The following is a 17,651-nucleotide window of genomic DNA, read 5'->3' on the forward strand; positions in this document are numbered from 1 at the left end:
TACAGTACAAACATACTCGAGGCTTCTCTATTGACAGTGTAGAAATCTAGTACTTATAAAAAAACATACCACCAACATGACGAAAATAACACATTGAAAATCGAAACGTTGTTTTTTTTTAACTCAAATCGAATTCATAATATAACAAAACCAAAGCCATATATAACTTTTTCCATTACCCGCATTGACCTGGTGTTGTATTTAAGGTTTTTCGTCATTACACACCTTCAGCAATGTTTATGCAATCTCTACACAATACACACCAGAATTTTCGTTAATGAAAATCTGTAACAAGATATTTATCGAAATGTTTTCCACAGTTACACGATGCAAAGTCATGGGTGTGTGGTGTGTGTGTGTGTGTGTGTGTGTGTGTGTGTGTGTGTGTGTGTGTGTGTGGAACCTTAATATATATACCATCTCCGAGATTACGGGCTTTATAAATCAGACTGGATAAAAGGGTAATGCTAAAACTCTAATATATATATACGTTGCTCTACACTGATACTGCCGACTGTGTGTCAGCCTTTTCATTCGTGTTTGAGGCGTTAAAGATATTATCTATCACATACCTTATTATACATGAACATATAGTAGCCGAAAAGCAGAAGCCGTCGAGGCTGAAATCGCACTGGCGGACATTCGGTGACTGACGCCTGCAGTGAGAAAATATATGGGATAGCTACAGACTGAGTGTCTACGTTATAATTAAATGTCTTTGGTACTTTGAGTTTCGATAATCATCGGGAAATTCTCTCAAAACATAAAAGAATTAAAAACTAATTACAGTTTTTGTTCAAAAAAAACCCCTCTCACCAACCAAAAACTTTTAATTTTTTTTTTGTTTTACAACATTTTTGGTCGACACAATAAATCAACTTGACTTCTTCGCTTTAATTTGTGTGTCAACAAAAAATTTCGTAGTTAGGGTGACTCGTTTTAATAAACACGTAGTGAAATCCTTTACTCTCAACAGAGCCTTTGCCTGGGGGATTTATGTAGCTTTTGCTCACTGATACACACGTACCTACACACTATGCACACACAGACAGACCCTTTTACCTCCAGTGTTCGATTTAATATGCCAGGTCATGAACAACGCCAAAATAAAATATTATCAACGGTTCGACAAAAATATGCATAATACTTTATTGACAGCTAGGGATAAAATATTATTCGTTTAAGGGATCATTGTTCTTGGTGTTGTCACTATCGACTGACGAAGCTATCTAATAAATTGATGTAATATCGTTTGCAAAAATGTTCATAAAAAATGTATCGTTTATTTAATAAGCCATATTGGTCGATAAAAGTTTCACTGAGTCTCTTCATTTTTATCAAGTTAACGAAAATAATTAAATGTTAATGACTGAAGATTCTTAAAATATTTACGAAAACTACAAATCGCTAATTCTTGGTTTAATTTCAATCAATTTCGTCACATCAAATCAGTTGCCCAATAATGTAATTATGTAGGTATTGCTCCATCGATGATTTTCCGAAACAAGTGACTGAAAAATATAATACAAAACCATACATTTATTATATTTAAATAAAATATACCAAAACGGTAACCTGTTATAATATTGAACGTGGCATTAAACTGTCATACGAATTTTACAAATGCTATAAATATTGTGCTCCAAATAATACAGACAAATATTTTTTAATTTATACGCTATTTTATTCGTAGATGCGATAAAATGATGCTCACAATTGTAAAAATAAAATCCACTTTGACGAAAAATCGTTTTTGTTTAAACTTGAGTTTTCAATTGACATATATATATATTACCCACCTACATATTTGATACCTACATATTAAATACCTACATAAATATGAATTTCTTTTTTCGAGCAGGTGTTGAGTCTATTAAGCGTGATAAAGTTCTACAATATGGTGCGATTGGGAGTAACGTGGAAAGGCCCAGAAACCATTGAACTGTGATGTAAACTTTCGGGACCAGGACGTTATCCCGGTTCCATATCTTCGGCCGAAGACACTGACACGACTCTATCCTCGAGCATGGACGATTTCTTATAATGAACACTGATAACTATTATGTAAATGTTGTTGTATGTTTGTTTTGGTTGAAAATAATTTTTGAAAAAACCTGTAATGATAAATAAAAAAATACATTTTATTTTTAGGTTGTGTTCAATGTTTTATTTTATAACATTATGTAACAGTTTATCATAATTACAGAAACCTGAGACAGCGGCCCACATTTTTCGTATTATACAACATGCTCGCTTTGCGTACTTGCAGAAGAGACTAAGATAAAATTGTCCCTCAGTCATACTTTGTTAAACAGTGATCTAAAAACGTACATACCCTAAGATAAATAAATTTGTAAAATACGTTATAATTAAGTAAATATAATAATTTTTTATTTGAATTTCATCTCAATCAAATTAATTTATTCACGCTTACCAGCATTAAAGAGTCGTGGATTTATTTAATTATTATTTATTAATTGAACAGATAAATTAAGTAGATTATGAATTAACGAAAATATGATTTAAAAAAACGCTTAAAAGTAAATGCATTTAAAGCAAAATAATATAATTAAGATAGAAGTTTAATGTACTCGTAATACTTGATACAATATATTATAATGTACACAATGAAGTGTACCATTACGATAAATAACGACCCCGTGGAGAGAACATTTTTTGGATTGCTCACAAATATTTCTGTAAATTTATCCTCTGGTATTTTTCCTATTCCTGGCATTTCCTCAACTTCTTTTATCCTCTACGACCAACCTATCATTCCGCCTTTCGATTTTCTATGGTTTATTTTTTTTATTACGCTCGAACATTGCTCCCATCAGTAAATATGTTGGATCATATTTTTTTTGGCCAGTCTAATCCTATTTATCCTGGGATTTGGACGCGGTCTCTTAACACAATATTTTTATAGTTAAAAGATAAGTCATTACAATCCATTGTTGGACTATTTCCTCGATATCCTATACATTTTTTTTTTAAATTTTATACCCGGCTGAACTTTAAGCTGAAAACTTTTCACTAATCCGAATACGTATAAGCAAGACATCAGGGACCATAATAATAATATAGAGTTTGAAACGTACAGTTATTGTATTCCTTTATTTATCGATAATCGGCTGTATAAAACAACTGACTTCAAATAAATATGTTTACACGAGCCGCGTAAATAGAGCGCAACGCACAACAATCAATTTATCATCATCGTTCACTGTCACGAAAATAATTCTTAAAGAGAAAATAAAACCCCATTAAATTGGCAATTTTCATCAATAAAATTCCCATTTCGGCCGGGTGGCGTAAGAGAACAAAAGAAGAAATTGGTTAAGTGTGAAGAACGATAACAAGTCCCCGAAAGATCTATTACGTGCGTCGATGATTAATGGCGTTTTTATTTTCTAAATAATTATCATGATTACACACGTCCACATTGTCTACCCTTGCAGCTCGGTTTCTTTATTGCGATTATCGAGTCTATATTTTATCAAAAACCGTATACCACACTCACACCCACTACAGCTGGTCATCAATTCTATGTACCGATTTAACCGTAAGCGGAAAAAAGTTTTTGAGGGGAGGGAAGTGTTTCTACTTTTTGAAAATTATAAGTTGAAAATTACATCTATAATATATCTGTTAACACATAATACATCACGTTTTATCAAAAAATTAACATTTTACTCGCAATGATTGTTTTATCGCTGTACGGACATTATGGGTATGATAAATTATAAAAACACCAAAATTAAATCTATACCTATAAACTGACTAGGCCCTATAGTATTTTCGAGATAATTTATAATGGGGAAAGAAAAAAATCTAAAAATGTATGGGGATTGCCAAAACACCCGCTTGCAAGTTGCAGAGTATGTGAACGTAGGTGATATGTATGACTGACGAGTGGGCAGTCACATTATACATTTATAATAATATGCTATGAGTACGTGTATATATAAATAAATCATATATACCATATATATCATGTTTATATATATATATATGTATATATTATAGAATAAGTACAAAACACAAAAACCCTAAACCTGCCCGGTTCGAGTGTAATCTCGCGACTCGCGGTGAATTTCGCGTTAGAGGATTTAACCTTTCGTTATTTTTTAATTAGGGTTTAGGGTTATCGTGCGTTGTGTGTGTGGGTGGGACGAATCTTAGGGACACCCCTAAGTACAATGCACAATGCACTATTGTGTCGAATGGTTTTACTCTAGGGTTTCGAGCAACAATAGGACGTATCGCGATAATATTGCGTTGGGTTCCGTACGTATATTACGCGCGTATAACTGACGTCGTCCATTTATAGAAAAAAGATAATAATAATATTTTCTTCTCGTCCGTATTATTATATTATATAATTATTTCACTGCGCACTATCAATAGAGCCGCCGACGAATGTCGAAAATATTCTGAATTGCATTTCCACTCGGACCGTTGACGCGGTATCCAAACCACGACCCCTCCACCGCTATGACGGTTACCGGAAAAATCGAAAACCTGACACCTGTATTAAAATACAGCTGCAGGTGTATACACCAATAGTAATAATAATAATATAATAATAATTGTTTCAGTATATCACGTCGACGCTCACCACCGAAACGCACACCCCGCCATCGCCTACGTTATTCAATCGATCGTCATATTATTTTTTTTTACCCTGCACGCTCGTATATTACGAGTTACATAAAATATAATATTATTTTCCACGTTCGAGAAAACGTACGTCATAATAATATATGATACGATATTCGATAACGCGCACAAACAATTCGCTTCGACTCGCCATATTACGTTATTGTTTGGGGGTTTTAAAAAACAAACGACACTGGAAACGTTAAAATAGTGGATATTATTGATACTCAGTTTGTAGTAATTTATAGTGGCACAAATATTAACCCACATCAGTCCCATAATAAACCACATCAAACAATAATATTATTACTCTTCTCGGCCTTTCATTATGCTTTTTACTGGTCCTCCCCACTCAATGTTTATAAAAATATCCGTTTGAAACACGAATTTGTGTAACGGTGGATTTATACGCTAATAATGTGATATAAAATTAGAATGATTGTTAAAAGTTGTTTTCAAAACTGCGGTGACGACTAACGCGTCAAATAATACACTTTGTCTACTTCCAATATATTATTATTATTATGAATATAAGGAATAAACGCTATATATTATTCGACATTCTAGAAAATATTGCTCTTAGTTTAATCTGCAGTCTATACGGGTGGAAAATCGGTACTTCCGGGCTGTGGCTCGAATAAAGCAACTGCATCTCGTTCTTCACACTCTCTAGTCTCTACGTTCAGAAAAAAATATAATCTATATGACGGGTGTAATGAATCAAATTATAAAAGGTCATGCAAATTCGGAGTTTATATAGTTTATACTGATGACTCTCATATTGATTATCTTTCTCAGACGTTTCTTAAATTCAATGCAGTTGAGTTAGCTCGTATATAATAATATTATAAAATATAGAAGACAGATATTTTGTTATCACGCCTCACGCCCTTTATCTTAAAAAAACGATTGTTCCGGCAAACGGAACACGATATAATAATATATTATAATATCGTTCATCGTGGTCGGGCATACAAAACGATACACATTTATCACACTTTGACTTTTTCTGTTATTGTTTAAGAAAATTAAAACGCCTGGGTGATTTATATGTTTATTCGCAGTAAATGTTCAATTAACTTTTGCATTCACCGTACTTACTCAAAACCATTCGAATCATTCAAATCCCGATTCCTTATTTTCGTGTGCTATATCAATATCAGTTAAGTTAATTTTTGAGCGTATAATTTTGAATTATTTTGAATTTAAATAGGTAATTTTATCATTCTTTCGAGCATTTGAGAATTTTATTATAACATAAAATCCGATTTTTGAAAATTTTATTTTAAGATTTTTACTTAAAAAAGTGACTAAGAAATAGCAACGTTTTTACCTAATCGAATATTATTAATTTTTCGAATGATTCCGTAAGACTTAAAAAATATGTAAACTACAAGTGTCGTTGGAAAATTAAATGAAAATAATTTTTTTTCAGTTTAAAATTGCATCCGGCAAAACTTTATTAAATGTAATATAAAATATTTTTGGTTCGAAACTTGTGTTGATTAAATAAATGTAAATGCATAAAGGCATTTTTTCTACGTCAGATTTTATGCTATCAAAATTGGACCCTTAACACATCAAATCGCATCCGCATACATACCTATATATATTTAGGGTGTGTATAAAAACTATACATTTTGATTTTGTGCAAAATATAAATAGAGCTGTGAATATTACTCTTCTAGTCATCTCCGATAGGTTATTCGTGTTTTTCTTCCACCGTTGGCACTACACCCACACGTCATGATCCATCTAATCTGTCTTCCGATGCGTTGTAATTCCGACCAAAGTTTTTACATGCCCTATTATATTTATACTAAATTACTTCCCCACGGTACTCGTTGATATGGGAATTGTTTTATAAATATAACATATAATAGTATGTAGAATATAACGTAACACATTATCAAACATCAGATTCTATTTCAAAGAAATATTATATCCCAGTTGTTTCGGAATTTCGGATAAATGTTAGCATTTACTTCACGTAAGCTATGTGTTTGATTTAAAACTGTATAAAGTTATTTGTTTTTGTTCCGTGTTTGCCGTTATAATAATACCATAGAAGATAAACTCGCAATGGGCAAATTAAAAAAGAAAACAAAATTTAGTTTATGGAAATTTCAAAATAACACTAAGTATTTTCCGTGATTTAAAGTAATGAAACTTACTTTTTAGAACATTTATTATATTTACTTCCTTTGTAGATTACAAGTATCCAAAATTTACTATATTTTAATATTTAAATTTGGCTAATGAATCATATAGAACACGTGCTGCCGTGCCGATACAAAACACATAATTGTGAAAATTAATAAATTTATGGACAGAATTAATTTAAATTTTATTCTGTAATACTAATATTCGTTGACCATTTTTAAAATAATAAATAAATTTTAAAATAATTTACGTTAGTATTTTAAACTTTCTAAAAGGGTTAAAAACTTTTAACCCTTGCCTTTAAATATACATTAAACATGCATTTATAGTATAATTACGTTGAATATTAAATTGTTGTAGCATATTTTGTTCTAAATGAACACCTGCAGGCGTGTACTTCGTTATTTTTTAACTAATTACGGTTAATGGGTTAAAAGTGCCTATTTTTTATATTAAATTAAAAATGACAAATTATTTGAAAAAGTTAAAGTTTATCCCTTTTGTTAGTAATTTATTACTAAAAATTTAGTCCTGTAAGTTTTATAATTTAAGTTTGAATATATATGCTAGATGTAACTTCATTTAAATTTAAAAATATAAAATCTATATTTCTAACTTTGCCCGTTGTTCGGTAATAGGGTCTTGTTTCTATTATGAAAAAGAACACAACTCTATTGATTTAGAGCGGTGGTAGGTAGTAGTTACATTTTTTTTTTTTGACATAACATTACATACTTAAAAGCAGTATGACAACTACTGTCAAGGTAAGAACTCAGTGATTTTTATAAAAAATTGTTATTTATTTTCTTTACAAAAATGCAAATATTAAACTATATTTTTCTAATTACATGGTGTTCTACATGATATTATATTAATTTATGAATGTATGAAGCGACTGTGAAAACATCAAGCTTATTTAATTTGTTAATCCATATGATTAAATAAGAGAACTATTTGGGTTATACGAATTATAAATTGACTACGAACTAGTACATAATAAAAAAAAATTCACAAGTCACAAAAGGTTATCAATTTTTTCAAAAGATTTTAAATTAATGAAACAAATATAATTTTTAAAGATCCGAGTTACCCATTTTGAATTTGAATAGATACAAAAAATTATAATTATTTAAAAAAAATATATTCATCAAATACGTTTACAAAAGATTATTACTTATACTTATTAAGGGTGCACATCCACGGATGACTGGAATAAAATTATAATAGTGAAATATGTTAATTTACGTAAATATTCTATTTATGGTGGGCACTATAATTTGTTTCAACCTTCACTCAAACACACAAAAACAAACAAACAAATCGAGATTAAAACTCAAAATCGTTATTACCTGCACCGTTCCAACATTTTCATAGTATTGTTCTCTGCCCGGGTCGAGGGTGAATCTATATAGTTGGGTCATGACAACAACCCCGTGCAGTTCGGGAATGCCAGGTTTTGCAGCCTGCCCGGAGCTGACACAATCTTAGGATCAGAGAGAGAAAAAAAATCAAATATCCATTACAAAAATCATATTACGTAAAGAGAATTTTTTTTTTAAAACGCCGTTAGACCTCGCAAATCGGAACGAGGGTGTGGAAAAGGGAAAAAATGCATCAAATCGTATTCCACGGGACACAATTATTATTATAAATATATCATACACACGTACTTACCTATTATATTCATGTATTATTACAACATAAGAAAATCGACCGAATAACGCAGCAAAGGTTATTGTTGCAGTCAAGACGACACTCGAACCATACTGATGAGTTTAATTGATAGAGGTATAATAAAGGGAATGAGCGTCCTCTACGCAACTACAGACCTCCTACGTCGATAGTAAATTAGAAAACCCCGAGCGTGGAATAAAATATTTAAATATTATCATAAACGAACTATACGACGTGCGTCATCGTCGTGAAGCGCGGTCGTACTTTCCACCAATAAATTGTCAATGCGTCTTGAGAACAAAAAAACATAACATTGCAATATTTGATTATAATATAATATCATAATAATATCTATGACTGCGTTACACGGACACAAGTCAAACTTTCACGACAAGTGAGGAGACGAAAAAAAAAATGTACACCTTTTGTAATTCTAATAATATTATATAATAATAATAATAGTGTGGTATAAATCAATAAACTTGTCGAAATCTGTGACCCCTCAAAATCTGCCGTCACGTACAACGGGCTCGGGTTGAGCGTAATGTGCAGGACTAGTGCTTACGTCCACGCGTGACCCCACTCAAATATACATATATATTAAAAATTTAAAACGGTAAATATATCGTGCTACACATCAAAACATATTACAAAAAAAAAAAAAACATTTTTTGCCGCACATTTTTTAAACAATATACAAATAATAATATCATAATATACCTGATTCGTTGTATCTATATATCACCCCTAATAGGTATAAGAGCAGCGGGCAGTGACGGCAAGATGCTGCAGTAGGACTATATTGTTCTGCAGTTGTTTCGTGTCTGTAATGAGTGGATCGTTTACCGTTTATATGGTAAGTCCTCCACACAAATAGCAAAAGTCATGATAAATATTATAATTAATAATAATGCCTATATATATAACGCCCATACTACACGAAAGTGAGTTGCAGAGAACAAACTCTAAACTCGGCGTAAAATATATCGTATAAGTTATGTAATATTTGGTAAAAATATTTATAATATATACGATTTGCTCGGAAGACTGAAAAAGTTCTCGCCGTCTGCACTGCCCGAGGCACCGAGCGCTTTCGGTTTTGTTTTGTTTTTTACGGTTATTATTACAACTGTTATTCAACTACGGAATCCAATCGACCACCGGTAATGAGGAGGGGTAGACCGCCTTGGATTTCAAACGCACACAAGTCGAATCCCCGTTTTGGGTCGTATTATTTCGCGCCGATGGACTTGATGTACCTCAACGGACCGCTGTTGCTGTGTATACCGATCGACGGCGTCAAATCGCGGGGCCGCCGGTGTCAATCAATAACGTCCCCGACAATCTCGGGCGGTTGGAAAATGTGGAAAAAAAAATCACCGGAGTAATTCGAAAAACGTATCGACGGAACGATTGTCGATATCGGTTAGACTGCAACGCGACGGCGTTTTCCACAATAATTCTACACGCGGGCGGCCGACCGCGGACCATCATCAATAACGGACGCAGTACAACAACAACCACTGTTTCAAGCGATTATCATTCAATATATTACAATAGTAGTAATAATAATAATAATGATATCATGTACTCACGTCGTTCCGAACGACATTCTAAGGGGATATAATTTTTTTTAGCGTCCGTTTTCCGCCCTACCAATTATTGTGGTCGCAATAAAACGGTTTTATGAGCTCAAGCTTTTTAAGTGTATTTTCGAAATTGTGTTACTATAATTTTTTCTCCTCGTATTATAGTGCAGAATCTTTGGGTTATATACACGTTTTTTAAATATTTTTTTGCTCCATGGTCTGAATGTGAATATCTTTCTGAAAATTTTACGATTCATAAATATTGAATATATTGGACAGCTTTATTATATTATTTATGGCCTTATATAGGCATTTAAAGTACGAATGAGCTGAGTAGTAGTGGGACCGAAATTCGTGCAGTATTATAATACCCCGCACTCGCTCTACTTATTTTGGAAAAAAAAACTTTAAAAGCTTATAAATAATATAAATACTATAAAATTGTTCGATAAAATGTGAATGTCTTGGTTTAATAAAAAAAAAATCAACCTGTGCAATATTCTCGATAAGATTATTCTCCGTTCCTCCGACTTATACACAAACGATCGGATCGATCTTCCGTGTTTTTCTCCAGAACGGCATTGCGAAGAGTTCAAAATAATAATTTATTTACCGTGATGATAAAACACATTTAGGGATATTATTATTCTAAAGCTTAAATATGTATTTTTTACTATTCATACACACTAGGGAATATATATGGCCGCCACTATAGGTACGTTTTTACAAATTAAAATAATATAATGTCGTTTGACCGCATTAAACAAATACGGTTTTGTATATTATTAATCGTAACGATACGAAATCCCGGAGGAGGATTCCGTTGTGGCGTTATAAGCACACAGGTAGGTTACCGCTTTGAAATGTACGGAAAAATGAACGTTTTAAAAATACAAATGTGCTAGCGAATCTCGTTATATTATTATACGTATTCGACCGCGCTTGAAATTTGAATGTATACTTTTTACTTTTATTATTATATAAAATATAATATATGTATGTACGTAAATGTATTAAATCATTCCCGACCCGCCTATTTTGACGCCACTGTATCAACAGGGAAACATAAAACCATTCGAGTTTAGAGTATATAGGCTGTTATTTTTTTTTCACTAGCTCGCAAAAATATTATTACATTATACGTGAATGTCGTTTAAGTACCCACGTGGATGCAAATATTATATTTTAATCTCTATTAATAAAAATAATAAATTATTGTCATCGACTGATATCAATAATATTAGATATATACGCCCGATAAAAACTTTATTAATACCAAATTTAAATAAAATTATTGTGCAATTGCAAAGCTCTAATATTTTAATGATTTGACGTCTGTGCATTAAACGTATTTTCTGTCCCTCGTACTTATACTGATGATAGCACAAATACTCAAAGGGATAGTTATAAAATCGAGTCCTTATTCTTTAAACAAATGTAGGCTAAAAATCTTTGTTGTTGAAGCCTTAATAAACTTTATAAAAAAAAAATCGAATCTTGAGGACCGATTCCTCAAAGTGTAATAACCATGAGAAATATATCATATTAATAATCATTATCGCTCATATTTGATCTTCTGTATAATTTAAAATTATATATGTATGAATCTCTACTGAGCGAATATAATCAACATTTCATTTTTCAATACATGTTGAAATAAAAAACAAACAGGAGTACGATACTACCTATATTTCTGTACTAAATCAAAACTAGAAAAATTAGAACCTATGAAATAAACAACCAAGGGTTGACAACTAATTTAAATGAGAAAGTTAACTAAGTATTCATTTTTGATAAGTGATAAAAATATTTGATGACAAAAAAATCATCTCATCTAAAGTTTTACTAAACATACCGTTTCTTTACATAAAAAAAACTTTATTACAACTAATTATAAGAATTGAAGAATTCCAAGCCTTTAGAGTCTAGAGATTCATTAATTGTTGATAACTTCTCGACCCAGCCTCCAATAATTTTTATTTTTATATCATCGTATACTGTAGCTTCTTATAATATGTGCTGTGGTACATTGTACCACTGGTATTAGTTACAATCTCAAATGTCATGTTATCATCGAATATCGTTATTAACTCGGTAGTAAAAGATACAACGATGCTGCTTTATGTTGGACTCATTTAACGTTTTTTTTTTTTAATCGATTGATAAAATATAAATTCACGATAATTATGTTTTACATTCTTGATTACAGACGAAGAAGAAATCTAAAAACTGATTTCAACTGTAAGTGACCCTTGTTCAACTGTTCTCTCGCATCACTACAAGAATGGACGCCGCTTTTAAATGATATATTGTCGAAATAATGTTTAAACCGGAAATGGGTGCAGGGTCGTTGTTTGGGTATAAAAGAGTCGATGATGCCTTTGATCAGTCGGTGGACGAGCGGTATAACTGCTGTTGCGGCGGTACAGTGAATAAAAGGCAAAACGAGCGGATTCGGCAATCTCCCATTAATTTCTGCTGAAAATGGGAAATCCGTGCGGAACGGTGTTATGGCCATTCCAGATGTATATATATAATACGTGTGTGTGTATGTATTATACGTATACTCGTATCGTGCAATTATTGTATCATTATAGTGTGGTCGTTAAATCGTTTTTAAACAACGAGTACGGTTCGTACCTATATCAGAGAGAGTGCCCATATATATTATTCTGTGCGTTGTATTTGTACCAGTGCGAAACACTGCAGGTGTATTGCACACTATTGTTTATGTGTCCACATATTATGTTGATTCTATTTATTCAGGACGACGGTGGTGCCACAGAAATGTTAACCCAGATGGTGTCCGTCTGATAATTCATTATAGAGAGCCGGTCGTTTTCATCGTCTACACCAATCCTGTACTGCAGGAATACATTAATACCTATCGTGCATTGACAGTAAACACAAATTTATTACATAGTAATTTACTCTAGAATAAAATTAATGAATTTTATATATGCCAGCAGCTATATAATGCACCCAAAGCTGGGGATCGGCCAACGTAAAAAAAATTTTAAATGTTTTTTTATTATTAAATCTTTACAATTAATATTAATAATGAACACACTTAGATACTAGGTAAGTCGTAGGTACACAAGTAATACCATTCATAAGTTCTACTATGAATATATTTTCCATTGAGGATTGACTCACATAAATTTATTTTTATTTTTAAGTCTTCACAACTAAATATATTTAAATATTAATTAATGTAGTATCCGATAATTTATTTCTTATCTATATCATTACCTCTAATATTGCATCAATTGCTACTGATGATTTGATTACCTATGAAAGAATTATTTCCCCTGTAAATATTAACCGATCTTTCTATTTATATTATATTAAAATTGTATTCAATATTTACATGGGTAAAGTTGTGTAACCTTTTTTTAGTACTGCTCTATCTACCCTAACTGTTGAACTATAATGGTGTTATTTCTACAAAAGCTAATAAAAAAAAAACTTATATTAATAATAAACATTCTTACATAAATAATAACAATGAAATGTAAAGTTGTATACAAATGAGTGATTCACGTTAAATTTCTAAATAATTTCAAGATTAAATTAACATCATACTGTTGCCTTAAAAGTGCTTCATCGCATATATCGTTGGCCAGTTTATTATAGTCTGGGGAATAGACACTGACTACTGCTAAACGGAGACGCTGCTCTAAATGGCCATTAGAAAGTGTAACTCCTCGGTATTCAGCATTTGTAACACAACTTTCGTGTAATAAAATTTACCATTTCACTCAAACAAGACACTAGTTAATCCAAAATATGTATGTAACTCTATCCATTAGTATATATTAATATTAAGTTCTGACAGAGGAGGGTTGACTTTGAAATCATCCAGGACCGACCGTTTGGCCTCCCCTGGTGTAGGTATTTACGAAGGTATAACAGAAAAGAGACAACCGTTTGTTTTTTCCGACTGAACTTTACGCGAACGATGCCCGCAGCTTCTTCTCGCATGCAACGCATACAATATTTTATACACGCCGATATTCACTCGTTCGAAACCGACGTGACAGCCTACATACAACACACACACACACACACATATAATATATATATATATATAAAGGACTTATATCGCACACGTAAGGAGAAGAATATAGTTTAGTGTTGTATGTGATATATAATATATATATATATAATATATATATACACACACGTCTCTAAAAGGATACGGATCCCACTAGTATTATTGTATACAGAGTGGACCGTGGTATCCGTTGCTTCGACGTTGTCCGTTTTTTACATGCTCATGTATATTGGGAGGGATGGCAGAGCGAGTTCAATCCATTCTGATGTATTGACTTGGACCTATTAAAAAAAATATATCAATCTTATCAATGCTTTTTTTTTCTATTACTTTTTACCTAATTTATGAACAAAATATATAAATGTGTATTATAATAATATTATAATATTATTATTTTATCGTCAATGATGTAATTTGGATAAAACCGAAAGGTAACTGTCTAGCCAATATCATTAATTCCTAAAATTAGTAGACGATATCGTCAATACACCCCTAGGCATTAACGGACAATATTATGGGCAATGTTGAAAAATCAAATATTTTATTAATGTATTTACAACTACCATGGTCTATGACTATTTGAATTCTGATTTTTTGATTTTTTATATATACATATAGACCATTTTTTTAAATTCTTTATATTTTTTGTACTACTTAAACTGTGTTATTTTTGCTACATAAACTTCTTTTTTCAAACAAAAACTCATTTTTTACTATAAATTATAAAGTAGAAATTTTTGTTTCAAATGTTGATGAAACAAATTCGAAATTTCAACGAGTAGATTCTCAGTTTATGATCCCTATTAAATTTTATACCAAGTATAAAATTTCTAAAAAAAAGTTTTATATAAATATACAGCATATGAATAATTTTGGATCTAGTATTTACTATACTTTGGCCATTTTTAAAAATTATAATTGTTGACCAATTAATATTAATTACTAAAATTTTCAAATCTCTATAGCTTCTATATAATTGTCCATCACATTATCACAGATCTGATCCTTATTAAAGTACTTCAATGTCAATAACTCAAACCTACTAGTTCTCGAATCTTGATTTTGATACACCAAAATGTTCAGATAAATTATTCATTAAATAATGTACAGTAGAAAAGGGGGTTCTCATTTGAAAAACAAAAGTATCTCCACCATAGGACACTCCTTAAATATTATACAAAATTTCAAAAATTCGAAAATATGGTCTTCGAGTGTATTTAAAAACTCAAAGAACAAAAATCTATGAGCATGCTTGGTGAATCACTGTGTATACTGCGGAAAGAGATATTGATAACGACTTAAACCGTAGACATTTTCGATCTCGCTACGCTTTCTACACTTGAGTCAACACAGCGGGTAAACTTCACCACCACACGACCTGTATATAATAATAGAACAAGTAGACGTTTTGTGCGTGAGGTGTATATAATACAGGCGGATACGCGGAAACGCATAATACGGGTACGCGAACGATTTTCTTATTTTTTTTTCACTTTCCTGTGCCGTTGGCGTGTTTCTGTAACATATATTATAGTTAAATACACGATAAAAAGTGTTTTGTTTTCGACGCACGTCGCGATATCGTGTACCTGCCAGAACCTCAAGAGTAGTCCCAGTGGAACCCTCCTACCACGGCCGCCGACCAATCACCCAATGACGTTTTAAGTGGCTTGTGCAAGGCTAAAATAATGCAGAGACCCGATGTGTTTTTACATTTTATTTATCATCGGCGAACAACAGCTACGGTGTTGTCGCTGCAGTGGTTGGTGACGTGTCGTACATTGTACAGATGCCCAATGACAATACGTGTATTCGTGGTGGTATATACTCTGGGGAACGGGGGATGCACCCCCTCGCGACCTTTTTTTATATATAATAATAATAATAGTGCGGGGGCAAAACCCTGTGATTTATATTAGAAATAATGAATATACATATATTCCCCCCCCCCTATAAAAATTCCTATCTATGCCACTGCGTGTATTCGGTCATTACGATCATTATTATTTTGTATTGTATTGTTGTTATTGTTATTATTATCGTCTTAATGCGTCTTGAACGTAAATCATGCAATAGTCATAGTGGACTCAGGGATAGAATTTTTTTTATGTGAGCGAGGGGCAGAGGCTACACAAAAGAGGAGATCACGCAAAATGTTTGTGCATACGATTATTGGGTCCCGTGATTCTAAATCCCGTTTCTATAACCTTCCCATGGGGTGTCTTATTCGATTATGTGTGCCCCTCTAACGTCCCTCCCCGCCACTCCCTTTTGTTTGTGTTACATTTCTTTTGTTTTTATATATTTTATTCATATGATATCACTCTGTGCTATAACTAGTGTACAAAACTCTAGCGAATAATGACAAAATATTATACAACGCATAATATTCGTGTTTTATTTTCAAAAAAACCAAGTCAATCAACGATTGAACGTTTTTAAGCCAGTGGTCCTCAAACTTTTTTTTCGTGTACCACATATGTGCATTATTTATCTGTCGCGTACCACTTATGTGACCATTTTCAAACACAATTTAAGATATTCATTTATTTACTATCACTTTGTGGCCTTTCGCGTACCGACGTGTAGTCTTCCGCGTACCACTACTGGTACGCGTACCTGATTTGAGAACCTCCGTTTTAAACCATTAACAAAACGACAATACTGCGGTATAAAATCAAGAGTTTATTCTTTTCCAACAAACTATATAAAACTTTGGTGTAGTAAACAGATAACATTAAATCGAGTAAAAAATACAATAAACGAGAGAACGATTTTAGCGAAGAGCAACAACGGTTGCGCCTGTTCCCTGGCGGAGAGGAGTGGGGGGGGGGGGGTGAATACCCTCTTTGACCCTCCCCGCAGCGTAAGAACGACTGTTGGACGGACCGCTGCAGTTGGTGGTGTGAGGGTCGGTGACGGCGAAGGGAACGCAAGCGGTGTACACGCAACCGCGACGAGTTCACGGCCAAAATTCCCACGCCGAACCGATACTAATACTATATATTAATATTGCCGAGAACCACCTCCTCTGATACACAGCCGATGGCGTTTTGTACAGTATCCGTGGTAAACGAAAACCCGTTTTCGCCATCGGGTACATTATATTAAATTATATAATATCATAATATATTAGTTCGATACAGAGGGATGCGGGGGGTTGGTGTGATTTCGTTTTATCGCGTATTACTATCGGGACCGACAACGCATCGGTATGTTTATACTGCAGCGCAGTCAGCACTATAAAGTGTATATTATCATTAAAGCGAACTGCTCGATTCGAAGGTCTTTACGAGACTCTCGTTATTATATGCGACACGCGAAGCTGTTTAGTGGAAATGGCTGTCGTTTATAATGACATTCGGGTTTTACTGGTCCCATGGACGTCGTTACAGACGATTTGCATGCCGTATGTTTGTGTATTATTATTTTCTACAAAGATCACCGATGTTTATATTGTCACTATCGGCGGCGGGGGGCTTATGGTATTCTTGTATCTTGTAAACAAG

General features: G+C 32.7%; 1 protein-coding gene and 1 long non-coding RNA gene across 2 annotated transcripts in view; one reads left to right on the plus strand and one right to left on the minus strand.

Moving 5' to 3' along the window:
- Positions 1 to 2,130, plus strand: part of LOC111039662 — a 113,810-nt gene extending 111,680 nt beyond the window's left edge. Inside the window, exon 8 of the mRNA XM_022323257.1 lies at positions 1,862 to 2,130. Coding sequence (XP_022178949.1) covers positions 1,862 to 1,948 — 87 coding nt within the window. The 3' untranslated portion in view covers positions 1,949 to 2,130. The remainder of the gene's footprint in view (positions 1 to 1,861) is intronic.
- An 82-nt stretch (positions 2,131 to 2,212) lies between these two features.
- On the minus strand, positions 2,213 to 8,574 carry LOC111039665. The gene is made up of 3 exons (XR_002605121.1): positions 8,497 to 8,574; positions 8,172 to 8,305; positions 2,213 to 2,319 (listed from the first exon to the last, which is right to left on the minus strand). It is a non-coding gene; the product is annotated as an uncharacterized LOC111039665 (long non-coding RNA).
- Between the last annotated feature and the right edge of the window lie 9,077 nt (positions 8,575 to 17,651).

Source organism: Myzus persicae, unplaced genomic scaffold (assembly GCF_001856785.1).
Source record: "Myzus persicae strain clone G006 unplaced genomic scaffold, MPER_G0061.0, whole genome shotgun sequence".
Lineage (NCBI taxonomy): Eukaryota > Metazoa > Arthropoda > Insecta > Hemiptera > Aphididae > Myzus > Myzus persicae.